Source organism: Gymnoscopelus microlampas (genome assembly GCF_963454915.1).
Source record: "Gymnoscopelus microlampas genome assembly, chromosome: 11".
Taxonomy (NCBI): domain Eukaryota; kingdom Metazoa; phylum Chordata; class Actinopteri; order Myctophiformes; family Myctophidae; genus Gymnoscopelus; species Gymnoscopelus microlampas.
The window spans coordinates 45,235,866-45,250,785 of NC_139948.1; the positions used below are offsets into that span (position 1 = coordinate 45,235,866).

General features: G+C 40.7%; 1 protein-coding gene across 1 annotated transcript; it reads right to left on the minus strand.

Moving 5' to 3' along the window:
• Window positions 1-3,243: 3,243 nt before the first annotated feature.
• Window positions 3,244-10,420, minus strand: LOC311056361 (uncharacterized protein). The gene is made up of 6 exons (XM_084072928.1): window positions 10,217-10,420; window positions 8,918-9,078; window positions 8,053-8,163; window positions 7,393-7,524; window positions 6,461-6,598; window positions 3,244-3,807 (listed from the first exon to the last, which is right to left on the minus strand). The coding sequence occupies exons 1-6, from the start codon at window positions 10,230-10,232 to the stop codon at window positions 3,757-3,759; spliced, it is 609 nt and encodes a 202-aa protein (XP_083929054.1). The 5' UTR covers window positions 10,233-10,420; the 3' UTR covers window positions 3,244-3,756.
• Between the last annotated feature and the right edge of the window lie 4,500 nt (window positions 10,421-14,920).

Here is a 14,920-nt window from a genome sequence, read left to right on the forward strand (position 1 = left end):
TATTTGGCCACAGACCCCCATCTGAAAGTATTTTGTTCCAGGGAGTGTTGGGGTTTCCCCGTCCCTCAAGCCCTTACCAATGTTTCCAACAGCTGGGAATAATCTGGGATGTGCTCCTCTGTCCTGGCCTGCCCAGCCCAGGGGTTTTTGACCCCATATTTGTGTTGACTGTCAAGCTGTCCTTTACCCCAGTGTTTCCCAACCAATGGATCCATGTGTAGGCTATGGGTCATGAGTATATTTTTTATTTTTTTTAAGTTTCCAAGTTTTATATATGACACTGACCATGATACTGAATATGAGCCCTGAAAAGGAATCTTTGAAATGTTTAATAGTTTTAGAATTGTACTCCTTTAAAAGTTCAGAGATTTATAATGGAGGTCGATGGACGAATTTGGGACCTCAAAAAAACACTTTCACCTAGAATGCATGCTTGAGATTTTTTCTTTGAAATCATTTGTAGTTTGGGAGATATTTAACTTTAAGCGCCCAATGCATTGTCAATGCGGCAATGGACATTTAAAGGGAAACGAGTACAGGCTACTAATCCTACATACTTTTGTATTTTGGCCTTGAAAATGTCAAAGTACTACAACGTTGAAACATGGGACAACCAGGATTTGAACATGGAACCTCTGTGCTGAGAATCCACTCTTTAGACCCCTACACCATGTCTCAGCTGCTCACATTATGTCTCTTTGTGCTTTTGACTTGTGTAGTAACTGAGTAGTAATATGTAATATGCCTGACTACGCCACCTCCCGCTTGTGGATGGGGCAGGAGGAACCCCTAAACCTTACACTGTTCAACTTCCCTTAAACAGGAACAATTTCTTTACTAGAGGCAGTTTGTGGAAAAATATAACCTTATTACCATGAAATTACAAAAACACATCACTGTTGTCTATTACAAACTAGCACAACAATTAAGGTCCTTAAGGCAAGGTATTTATTTAGTATTAAAATGGCAATCTAACAGTTACCTCTCGCAATCTAAGGAAGGGCGGGTCGGCCCGTGCACACAGTGAATACCAAAATAACTAGGGGAAAGAGAAGGGGACAGGCCTGGCCTCAAAGAAATCATGCAATATAAATACAAAATTCAAATACAAAACATGCAGTGCCAGGTTATATCAATACACACCAATAAAAACCAAAGGGGTCCCCAGTGCAGTCCCAAGCTGAGAGGAAAGCTGTGTGCAGCAGGGCGGACCCGGCCTTGAACAGGGTTACACAAATTATAACAGAACAGAGGAGAGGAACAGTTAAAATATGCCAATATGGTTAAATGTTAAAACCTATGCCTACAGTATACCTTGGCTAGATGGCTCAAATAAACAAAACAAAGAGAGTAAATTAACAGTGGAAAACAGTGGCCGGTGTGGTCCCTTTAAGGAGACAAACAAAACGCATTAGTTGCCAGCCCTAGTATCACACTAAATAAAACACTATATTCAAATCATTAAAAGAACAAACAGCTTAAAACCTACTTTGTGTTGCAGTAACTGTGCACACAATGCAAGGCCAAGGCGAGGGGGGCAACCTCAACACCAGAGCTGCTGTATAAAAGAAGACAGTGATGTTACAAACTAAAATACATTAAAATCCACAAAGAGGCAATGCATAAAATGTAAACTGCTTTATCAGTGTCTCCAGGTAGGGTAGACAGAACAGACACCACAGGAGGTCACTTCATTTGTAAAACTGAAATAATAAATAAATGCATTAAAATAAGATAATAAAACACAATGATGTTGGCTAAATTAAAGTGCTAAAGAGCATGGGAAGCCTCCATGTGCTCAACAGAAAATAGGCAACCAAACAAACAAAAGCCAGCAGTAACATGTGCTCAAACAATAAGCTAACATTAGCATTAGCTGCAACAAACAAAAGGGTCGCACAAAGTAGCAGATCTACAAGGTTCAGTTTTTGGCCTACCATGTGTTCTCCCTGCATGAACCATGCAGCCTACAGCAAAGACAAATGGCTCTATACTGGGAGGAGCTAGGGCTTTATACTTCCTGGTCATGTGACTAAGTCAGGTGCAGTGGGTGCACCATTCACCTGGGTTCCCACACTTGAACTCCCATTCAAACTTTTAAAATGTTCATCTTACTGTGGCCATGTTTGCCTGAAAAGGAATCTTTGAAATGTTGCATAGTTTTAGAATTGTGCTCCTTTAAAAGTTCAGAGATTTATAATGGAGGTCGATGGACGAATTTGGGACCTCAAAAAAACACTTTCACCTAGAAACTCCATTCACAGTTCAACAATTCCACCTTACTGTGGACATGCATGCTTGAGATTTTTTCTTTGAAATCATTTGTAGTTTGGGAGATATTTAACTAGGCGCCCAATGCATTGTCAATGCGGCAATGGACATTTAAAGGGAAACGAGTACAGGCTACTAATCCTACACTTACCGCTAGTAACCCCATTCATATGAACTGTTATTACATTATGAGCGGCTACGTAATGTTCTTCATGTAACACATTACGCACAAATACGTTATTACGTTATGCGCTCATGATTTTATTACGAGCTTTTATTACGCAGGTTTTTGCATTATGAACTGTTATTACATTATTAGTCATTATAGCCATTACTTCTGTGTTCTGGAGAGATAGAGATCAACTATTCTTGGCACACAGATAAGTATAAACTAGGGTTGTCCGATATTGGCTTTTTTACCGATAACCGATATACCGATATTGTCCAACTCTTAATTACCGATACCGATATCAACCGATACCGATATATGCGGGGATTATTGTGATTAGGGTAAGCTCAAATTTCATATCACACACACCATATACAGTAAGAACTCCTGTAACTTATTTATAAAGCAAAAAAAAAAAAACCGATACCGATATTTTCCCGATATCAATTTTTATGCTAATATCGGCCGATAATATCGGGAGGCCGATAATATCGGACATCCCTAGTATAAACCAGGTATTAGACGTCATCTAAGGCCTGCCACAAAACATGTGTCGACCAAATCAACTGTAGATTTAGTTTGACTAAAACATTATGATATTTAGTCAACTAAATGTAACACCCAGGCCGAAATAGGGGTGACTAAATACATTCCCAGGCCGAAATAGGGGTGACTAAATACATTCTAGACAACACCAGTTGGGTTTCAACCAACAAGCCAATTAAGGCTTAGCATTAAAAAGAGGTTTGTTTAACAGAGCTTTAAAAACTGGGTTGGGGAGGTCAGTGAAGACATCAGAATTAGCCAAATTTGACCATTTATTGCACATTAAACAAAATACAGATTATGCCACTGCTATAGGAATACACTAAGCTGGTCCTCAACACAATAGAACACATTTCTTCTCCATACATCATCATGAGCAGGTAAGGCACACCGCACTGCAAAAAAGCACACACACAATTAGCTTGACTACTCTTAACAATGCCTAGACATTGCATCACAGTGGAGAGGAGCTCAAGCCTAATACACTATTGGTACAGTGGGTTAAAACACTACAAAATAAAACAGACTAACATTACATGCACGTAATAAAACAAACATTCTCACCTCAGGGTGAAGCGCACCTTATAGCAGAAATCTGAGCGTAACTCCTGATGCGCAATGCACATAAATGTGCTGCATCATTAGCCAGTGAAAACTCAAATCACATCAAATTCTTTCAGAATTAAAACCACACATTAAAAACATACTGGTTGCGCTCTACTCACCTATGATCTGTTTCCTGATTGCCAGCTTTTAAAAGCACACCTAGATCATGATTGGATGGCATCAGAGTGTCTCTCCCAATCTCGAAACGCTCTCATCTGCATTCAACGACACAATAAACCACAATCAATTGGTGACAAAGATGCGTGCTTATGGATACCACCGCTTTTCTAGGGAGACCCGCTGTGATTGGCCAGTAGTCGCTGTGATTGACAGTTCTCGTTTTTGCAACTATGCCTAAACCTAACCTTAGCCCTAACCCTAATCTCAGTAAAACTATGCCTAAATATAACCCTAACCCTAAACTCAGTAAGACTGTGCCTAAACCTAACCTTAACCTTAACCCTAAACTCTGTAAAACTGTGCCTGCCAGGGAGCCAATCAGACAAAGGTAAGGCGGGTCTATCCCATAACGTTGGTGGAATTCATAATAACGCGTCAAAGACATGCACTAAAAACTCTTTCGGTTACAAAAAAACTAGACTAAAACTATAACATTTCAGATGACAACAAATATACTAAAGCTAAATGGAATTTAATTGAAAAAAAAAAAAACGTTTAAAACTAATCAAAATCAAAATGTGCTGTCATAATTAACACTGCTATATAGCTCTGCCCCTACGGTGCCACACCATAAAAAGGAAATCAGACCAAGATCATGCAGCTGAGCTCACTATGAGATTTTCTCTGATTATGTAATCTACCATGGATCATTAAAATTGCGCAAGTTTGATGGTTCAGGAAATCATTTTATTAATTGTAAGACTTCTGTACACAAAAAGTTCTCTGAAATGAGACAAATACTGATCGTGTCGTGTGTCAAACATACAAGACATGAACATGAACATGTTCTTTTCCCCTGTGACAAAGGACCAAATGCATAATTTAAATTACACATAAATAATGTGCTCTATCATTTTCCAGAATTGAACATGTCTAAACATAATACAAACAGTAAGAAACACTGGAAACATTGATGAGCTATTTGATTCAAAAATAAAAATAAATATACAATAACAATATAAATAAATTAAAAAAATATATAAAAAACTTCCTTCATAAAAAAAGAGGTAGGCCACATTTAGTGCATTATGAAAGCTACCTGAATCATACATAGTGGCTATAATTATAATTGTTACAATTGTATCCTTTGGCAAGAAGAAGCAGAAAAGAAAAATAGAACCTAGCATTTAGTATTAGTATTTGTTATGGTGGGTGACGCTATTTTTACTTTATGTTTTTCAGATGGAAAACAGATTATTTGGGGATAATAAATGAATAGTTACTCTGTAGCTATACGTGCTGTATGATATATAGCCTGGCATTGGACACACTGATAAAGTGGATTATGATAGCAATAGCGAGTATGAGAAATCAAAAAATGATCGGGCCAATCAGTGACTGCGTTTCAACTGCTGTCCCTTCAACAGTGAAAAGCAACAAAATCTTTTTCCGATTTCTCATATTTGCTCCTTATGGGCCCCGGCATCAGACTGATACCGGGGAGGAATGTGAGAGTGAAACCACGTTATCAGTCTGGCTAATGCCAGGCTATGCTCTATATGCAGTATAGTCTGTGATGCAGCGTAATTGCCCATGATGCACCAGGCTCTGTGACATCATCGCTAACATTGCACAATTCTAGAATGCCACACTTCCCGGGCCTACAGGGATTACACACGCATCTCTCTCTTTCTCTCTCTCTCTCTGTACATTCATTTATCTGCGTCACGTCCTACAGTATGTCATTTAAATGCATGTCTCAGATTACACAGTGCCATGGAAAAGAATCAGTGCAGCACAATAGGCCATCGTAGTAAAAAATATGCAAACTCACGTGTACAGCAAAACATGTCAAGTCACGCACTCACATGAACACGTACAGTACTTTAAAATAGAAATAAATAGCAACCAATAGCATAACATAAATAACAAACAGAATAAATAAGAGCAATTGTCTTGTTGTTTAGATAGCCTACAATAAATAGCATCATCAATAAATAGTTTACATTATTTCAAATAAATATACATCGACAATAGAGTATGTCCGACGACTCGTTGTGTAGGAACCTTCCTGGGAATATTTCATAGTGCACGACAGGTAGTGACTTGTAGGTCTCTCTTAAAGGTTTTGACAGGAGGAATCCTCTACCGCAAAAGGAGATACCAGGCTAGTTTCACATTGTTGTCCAAACAACCACTGGCTGAGTCAGACTGAGGTGAGGTTGCAGTCAGCCAGATAAACGTTATGTAAATACTCAGTAGAAGAGGTGGTGAGCTGCCCACGCAGGCTATTTTTATTAACCCATTAAATCCGGGGGTTCCCTGGAATAAAATATTTTACAAGGTTCGCTTTAAAAAAATATATAGACTTGCCACAATTTTTCAAAAATAGCAGATCTACAAGCTCATAGTTGAGCACCTGCTATTTTTTAATAGACAAAATAAATCTAAAATGACAAAGATGCCTCCCCGGATTGAATGGCTTAAATGCTCACAATACCTTAACATCCTTGAGCTTTTTTATGGATTCCTGAAAGGGTTCTTCAGAGCATGGCAAGTAGCAGCCCTGGGACCCCAGACCATCCTGTTAGTCAGAAGGTGGCTTTCTGTGTTTTACTTGCTGTCCAATCCTGAGCCAACCTCTGTGCTATATAAGGTCATTAAGTAGTTCTAGTGTCAGACGTGGGGGTTCCGTTTCTCTGGTTCCTCTCAGGCTTTGTAGCTGCCGATATTTCTCAGACTACGTACCAGATCCTGGCAGAAGATGCGTAAGCGGACGAGGGTCTGGTGACTGGCCACCTGCAGCTCGTAGTTGCCGGAGAGATGAGATGCCAAGTCCGGACTCTGGTACTGTTCTATGTCGCTCAGCTGAGCCAACGTCTGCATCTGAAGAGAGAACACATGCTGATAATAAACCACATGCCACTTAACCCCTTTAACCCTGGCGTCCCTATACTAGGTATGTCGTTATAGCCGTGTTGTGAGCTTGTAGATCGGCTATTTTCCATAATGCTTGTATACCGCGTGTGTGTGTGTGTGTGTGTGTGTGTGTGTGTGTGTGTGTGTGTGTGTGTGTGTGTGTGTGTGTGTGTGTGTGTGTGTGTGTGTGTGTGTGTGTGTGTGTGTGCATGCTGCATGGGAGTGCATAGTTCTTTCCCTATGTGTGTGTGCAGTGATGTAATGTAACTTAGTGCATTTACTCAAGTACTGTATTTATGTACAATTGTTAGGTATTTTTTTACTTAAAATGTTCAATATATTTACTTCTACTCCACTACTCAAATGCAAATCTCAAATGCAAATATTGTACTTTTACTCCACTACAATTATTCGAAAACTTTAGTTACTAGTAGTTACTTTGTAGATTTTCATTATTATTACAAAACAACATACATTAACCACTTCACCCCTAATTGAACTTTGGCTATTTTCAAAAATATTTTTTTGTATAACTTTTAGACATAATTATGACAAGGTGAGCTTGTACATGTAGATCTGCTATTTCCATAATGCGTGTGTGTGTGTGTGTGTGTGTGTGTGTGTGTGTGTGTGTGTGTGTGTGTGTGTGTGTGTGTGTGTGTGTGTGTGTGTGTGTGTGTGTGCTCATGGGAGTTTGCGTGGGAGTGCAGAGTTCTCTGCTCACGTGTGTTGCGTGCATGCCCGTAGGCAGCCAGACTTACGTTACGGATCTGTGTCAGTAGGTCTCGCAGGTCGTCCATGATGTATGTGAGCCCTGACAGCCTGGTAGCGAGGGCTCCCAGCAGGTCCTGGTACAGCTGGACTCCGGTTGACATGCGGCTCACACAGCGCTCCTGCACACCACAACAGAGTCACGCGTCAGCCGTCGTATTTAGCGCAAAACAAGGAATCGTGTTCCAACCGAAGACCACAATCTCGATTTGCTTTTGCAGGTTCAATGCATTTGATTCAGTGCACTGCTGTTGCCTTCTAAGCTTGAGTGAGAGTGATTGAATATGATTGAATACTTTGTTGAACAGTTTGCAAAGACAAGCACAGGGAAGTACAGTTAAATACTGTTAAGGGTCTGTTAAGAGGATTTTAAACCCAAGAAAGCACTATGGCTTGTTGCCATTGGGGTCCTTTGTACTCAATTCATCGAAACATTTCATGACAGCCAGGGGGGGGGGCGGGTTTAGGAAAGTGCTAAAACAAAAATGTTAAAAAGCTTTAATGAGAGGCCTATTAAGAACAGAACTCTCAAATGAAACTAATCAAAATATAAAAATCACACACACACACACACACACACACACACACACACACACACACACACACACACACACACACACACACACACACACACACACACACACACTCACCAGGGTGAAGTGATCAGAAAGTGGTTTTAGCGTTGGAGCATCTGGGATGCCCAGTGATGTCCTTATGCCCTCGAGGTCCTGTGGCACGCTGGACAGGTCAAGGTTCAAACTCTGGAGGGAGCAGGAAGACAGGAGCCTTTGGTTACGGATTTATCATGAATGGAATACACACACACACACACACACACACACACACACACACACACGCACACGCGCACACACGCACGCGCGCACGCACGCACGCACGCACACACACACACACACACACACACACACACACACACACACACACACACACACACACACACACACACACACACATGCACAACGTGCACGGCTGCATGCACTGTCCCTGTATGTCTCTCTCTCTCTCACACACACACACACACACACACACACACACACACACACACACACACACACACACACACACACACACACACACACACACCTAGATCTCTAACAGCCCACACAGCTATGGAGTTGCCTGGACTTGTCGTCTCATTACCTGAGACAACCTATCATTTTGATGCTTATAAAAGAAATCTGATAAAATGAAATAACATAAAGGAGAAGAAATGTGCTGTCACAGCAAATTCTTCTTATTTGTATTATAAACATTTTTTTTTTACCATACATACAGAAATGCACCTGTCTAGTGGTATACCCAGCAAGAGGTTTTCAGCTGCAAACAGCAGTAGGCTAAATGGCTGACCTGCATTACACGATAAAATCCATACAATCACACTAATGGGGATTCTCTAAATACCTGTGGTATCAGCCTGCTGATTAAGAGCTAGCTGATACTCCAGGCTGGAGTCTATATAGGCATGTAAAAGGCATTACAGTAGCCAAATATTTTTACCTCTGCTTTTACAATGGCTCCATACACGGTGGGGATGTCACTGTGGATCTTCATCACAAGGGTCTTCACAAGTTCCATGGTCCTTTTGAACTCTGGGTCATCCAACACCCGAACAGGTGCAGAGTGGACCAAAACGGCCAGACAGCACTGCAGGGCAACAACTGGAATATATGAGAGAGAGAGAGAGAGAGAGAGAGAGAGAGAGAGAGAGAGAGAGAGAGAGAGAGAGAGAGCATTAGGAAATGCCATGCATGCAGCGTCGTGCGTAAAGTGCGCAGTCGCCGTTACAAAGACTACTGTCGTCTGTCTTCTACTACTACTCTACTACTACTACTACTAATAATAATAATAATAATAAAAAAAAATAATTAAGGGTGTCTTAGTAAGTTACTAAAACGTTTGATCTTTACTAAAACAGTTTCAATTAAGATACGTTCGCACCGGACTGTATATCTCCACAGTTTCCACAACTAGTGCAAATGCAATGCTAGCCTTGGATCAAGACTATCATAGATGTAATACTTTTCGGGACCCTGAATATCTTTTTTGTATTTGGGTAAGCTTCCCAAATACAAAAAAAGGTATTCAATTCAGGATTCCGAAAGCGGCTACACCCCCCTGTGCGTCCTGCACTTTCACCAGTAAAGCCCGTGCTTCTCCGAACATGTACAGAATAAATATATAAGGTGCTTACCCGGTTGCCCCAAATGTTAACTCGCGCTTCGGAGTCGTTGTGCAATGTATTAGTCCGTATTTTTCAATAGATATGTGTTTTAATCACATCTGTGTCGGATTCTGTTGGAAGTTCCTTGTATTCCTCGACGGGTGGTAGTGGTAGAGCGCATCAGGTGACAGTCGGCATTACACGCAATGTAAACAGGAAGTAAACGAGGGGGGGAATGGCGTTCAGCCACAGACGAGATTAAAACACATATCTATTGAAAAATACGGAATAATACATTTAAAAAAGACTCCGAAGGCCAAGTTAACATTTTCAAAAACCGGATAAGCACCTTATATTTTGCATTTGTACACGTTTGGAGAAATCCAGACTTTACTGGTGAAAGTGCAGGACGCGCTAGATATAAAAATGTCAAAATCGAAAAAAACAAACAAAAAAACAAACTAATCTACTTACTACTATACACTACACTAAAAACACGCTTCAGTAGCCTATGTTTAAACTTGGATTGATTATTATTATCAAATATACACGCAACTGTTAAAACACGTTTTAGAGCACGCTAAATTGTGCAGCCGCATGAAGCGCTGACTGACTGACTGACTCGGTTGACTTACTGAAAAGAGCGTTCATTCTGTGTCTACGGAGGTCGCAGCAGGTGGTCTATGACTCTGACAGTTCCTTCAGCAGAGGCGACAACTTGGGTTCTGCGCCATTTGCACGAGAATTGAGTATTTATGCCGAAACGATTCCTGCGTGGGATTTTCCAGTGAAGGCAGACAGGCATTGTAAAAAGTTACTTGCAATAACTCAACAATGGAGGAGCGGATGACTCTCCGCGAAGAATTCCCGAAGTGACGAGGTGATGAGGGGTTGAGTCAGGAGAGAGAGAGAGAGGGCGTCACTTCACGTGTGAAGAGAGACGTTCCATGTAATTCTGCATGGGATGGGAATGGGTTCATGATGCCACCATATGGAACACTGATGATTGATTGAATACTTTATTTAGAAGTTTGCAGACAAAAAGCACATGAAAGTACAGTTCATATACAAGGTCTACTAAATAGGATACAACAAAAAAAGCCCAAGAAAGCCACTGGCTTGTTTTAATTGGGGTCCTCTTGTACTCAATTCATAGTGACATTAAATGACAAACAGATATACACTACTATGCAGAACATCATATAAACAGTTTAGAAATGAAAAAAATAAGATGTAGCCTACAGTTATGTACAGTTATGACTTTTACAGGGGCCAGTTTCGAATTGCAGCCACCTGACTCTCCCTCAAAACTGCCCTAAAAGAGCACCTTCAGCCTGAAGGTGCTCTTTTAGGGCAGTTTTGAGGGAGAGTAGGGTTTCTAAGTAGGGGTTCTAATTTATATTTAGGTAGTATTAAGCAGTGGTGGAAGAAGTACTCAAATGTTTTACTTGAGTTGAATAAAAGTCTCAATACCACGATGCAGAAATACCCTGTTACAAGTAAAAATATGGTATTCAAAATTAACTTTAGTAATAGTATGAAGAATACTATGAATAGTATGATGTAAAAGTACTCATTATGCAGAAAGTTCCATTTCAAGTTTTCAAAATGTATAAACACATTTTGAAAATAGCTGATCTACAAGCTCACAACCAGGGCCTGCCAACATTGGACTGTCAGATGCAGGAGATTTTTTTGTATCTGGCCCTGATAAATGATTTGGTAAATAATTTACAATATAGCTGACTGACAGTCCAGGTAGGATATGGACAGCAATAGCTTTGAATTGATGAAATCAGGTATGATGAACAAATAGTTGAGGGTGAAAAACTCCTCACGTTTAAAAAACACACCAAAGCTGTGTTTCACATGCCTTAAATGATACATTGTTTATCTCTCCATTCTAAGAGACCTTGAACCAGGAAAGGGCTCTCTTATTTATGGCTGTGCAGAAGAAATGTTTTAGCACTAACTCAAGACATCAAATTAATTATTGTTTTCCTGTAGCCAATTATTAGCGGACCTTGAGAGAAGAGCAAGTCAGTCTATCTGTGTGCTTCGCTGTGCCTGGTGTAGGATGTAGTGTCACTGTTGGCCTGTAAATACATCTTTCTATAATCACTTAACATTGTACTGTATCTGAGTCAAGGTTTATCTGATCTTTTGAGAGTTTCTAATTCCGCTAGACTTAACGACTGAAATCAATAAATTGTAAGCAAGGATTTCCACGTCAATACCTCGAAATGACTTGAGTAAATGTACTTAGTTACTTTACACCACTAAAGAGACGTTCCATGTAATTCCGCATGGGATGGGATCATGATGCCACCATGGGACACAAATCTAGATCTACTGCCTAATGTTATATATGACCACTGCAAACTTGACTTTTAATTGTGTAATAGCTAATAGTATTAAGGCGCATGGTAACTGAATTCCGAAATCTAAGGCACTATTTCATTGATGTAATGTTAGTAAGTAAGTGCACACATAGGACCACAATGCAAACAAGCCCTTAGGGCTTTTTGTGTCAACCTTTTAGCATAATTGTATAATCGTACCACTGTACTATTTGCAAACTGTAAGTATTCAATCAATCAAAGTATATGTTGCACAAATAGAACCAGAAGGCTGTACAACCAGTTGTGCAATATCTGGGCCTGGTGAGATATTAATTAATTTTGTAGGTCAAGACACAATTGGACAGGAGAGTGAAGAGTGTTTATAGTGGCAGCTTTACTGAGGTAGGCACAGTGATACAGGCATGGGTTGCAGAATGGGTAGACTGGTACAAGCACTGAGTGCAAGTGACAATGGGTCACTGTATGACAATGTGGTTCTGCAGTAAATACGGACAAGAAACAATAACAGGTGTAAGCACCAAATACCATACATACATCACGATATATCACATTACTGCAATAATATAATATAGTATGCAATATACTAGGCATGCACATACACTGACTGAGGTACATAGGTTATCACAGTATGTGGTCAGATATACATATCACTTATCTCTAACAAGTGCATTAACCTCACCATAAACATTACAACACACTACACTACACCTTTCCATACAAGCTGCTCACTAGCATCAAATATGAACCAATTACTCCTGTAATAGTCACCGCAGCCTTGCACTGTGCTAAAGTGGCTTGTTAATTGGACATCACAGGGCTGTGCAGCTGCAGTTTGGAACCCTAATGGCGACCCCCATGAAAGGTACTTGGCCAAACTTATCACAGACCTGACTTGCTGAATAAAGTGCTTAAAGGAGAGATCCGGACATTTTAAGTGTTATCTTTGATGTGTCGCTAATCACTCACCAACATTGAAAGGGACGTTGAGTTAGTGACATCATCATTAGGCATGATTTTTTTTTCAAACAAGATTTCACATTTTTTATTTAGATTTATTAACACGAGAACAATGGCTTATTTTATCGCATTGCAACTTTCCAGGAATAGAAAGCCTGCAGTTTCTATTAGCTTGGATTCCCCATTGATGATGTCACTGGTAGACGGGACTCTGAACTGTCCACAGCCCTCCTCTGAGACACGAGTAGAAAAAAATGGTACCATTTTATCATGAGTATTAGTGAGGACCAATTATATGAAGATAAGTTGAAAATCGGTGAAGTCGTCCTTTAAGGCACGCAATGTAGACACTGACATGAAAGGAAAGGAATGATCACTGTCAATCAAACCAGCCATGGAGAGAAATAAACATACAGAAAGGCAGTAACTCTAATAATCATGGTAAATTAATACAGAAGACATTCACGTTACTGAACTAAACAATGCACTTACAATAATCAAAGACGCACACTGGCACTGTGGTGCTGTATAAATAAAGGCAGTTTGAAGGAATCACCTATTCCTATTTCCTACATAACAAAATTCCCATGTTGTTCCCATATCCCATTTTTCCCATATCCCAGTTCTTGTGAATTACAAACGTACGTACGTATGTACATCAGATTCTTTGCATTTATTGAAAGATGTAGTTTCAAATGAGTTCCCAAATCCTATATTTTTTTAAAAAGATTATGTTTTTGCCGCTATCTAGTGTACCTGTGTGTCTGTCCGCAGCTAATCTTGCAAACCACTGGACCGATAAGCATTAAGTGCCACATTTTCCATGTACGCTGCCAGTAGGCAAAGATGCTCAGAGGTGGCCTTAAGGATTGCCATAACGGTGCATGTTTCAAACTTAAATCACAATGAATTAGATTATGTGCTGCACTTTCCACCATTGACGGCTCATGATAAAACATTAGAACAACTGAAACAATTCGGATGTACAACAGGTGTCGCAGTCACACCCAGCTCAGTCCAATTAGTGTGGTGTTACACTTTTAAATTACGACCCGTAACATTTAGACCCAGGCCAAGTTTGCATACCACACCACCATTTTGCAGTTTCTTCAAAACACACCTTTGTGTAGTCAGATTTCTACCACTGACACAAATTGATACACATTATCTCTGGTTTGGATTTTTTAAATATTCCATATTGATTTCCCTCAGAACCATGGCGGGGCACAGATGTGACAAATGTCACTGTTCGGATCTGAAGGTCCGGCGGGCATTTGCCTGGAATGCCTTGTATGGGTTAAGGAGAGTGTGGAATTCTGAGATGGGATGGGAGATGACCCCAGGAGGTGGCTGTTCGTGGCTACAGGAGAAGCAGTGGAGTGCTGCTGTACAGGGCCGCAAACATGGACACTCACAGTACAGCATGCAGGAAAAGGCCCTGGATGGCGTCTACACAGGAATGCTACGGATGGCACTTGTTGTCACATGGGCGGACCACACCAGAAACGCAGACCTCTATGGAGGCCTCCCATGGGTCACGGATAAGGTCATTGAGAAGAGGATGAGGCTGGCAGGGCACTGTGTCGGGTGGTCACCTGGGAACTGTTGGTGACTGAACTGACGCGGTGGGAGCCAACCCAAGGCACAGCTGGGAAAGAGGCACACCACCTATGTACCTATACTTGCACAAAAATACCCAATATCGTCTATAATTGCTACCTATGGTTGGAAGTAAAGCCACAGTCCTCACTGTGTAAACTGCATCCTGACTCTGTGTGTTTTTGCCGACACACCAAGGCGGCACCTTGAAATAGAACAAACTAGAAAAAGTGCTCTTTGGAGCACAGGTCTCCACCAGGTCAGGTAGGTTAATGTGGCCTCCTGGTGGCGCTATAATAGGCCAATGTGAGAAGGGTAGCATTTCTTCCTCGGCGTAGTGGGAATATGCGTGCAAAATGTCACTGAAATTGCATGCAGCGTTCATGATTTGAGGCATTTTGTTCAAAACGAACCAATCCT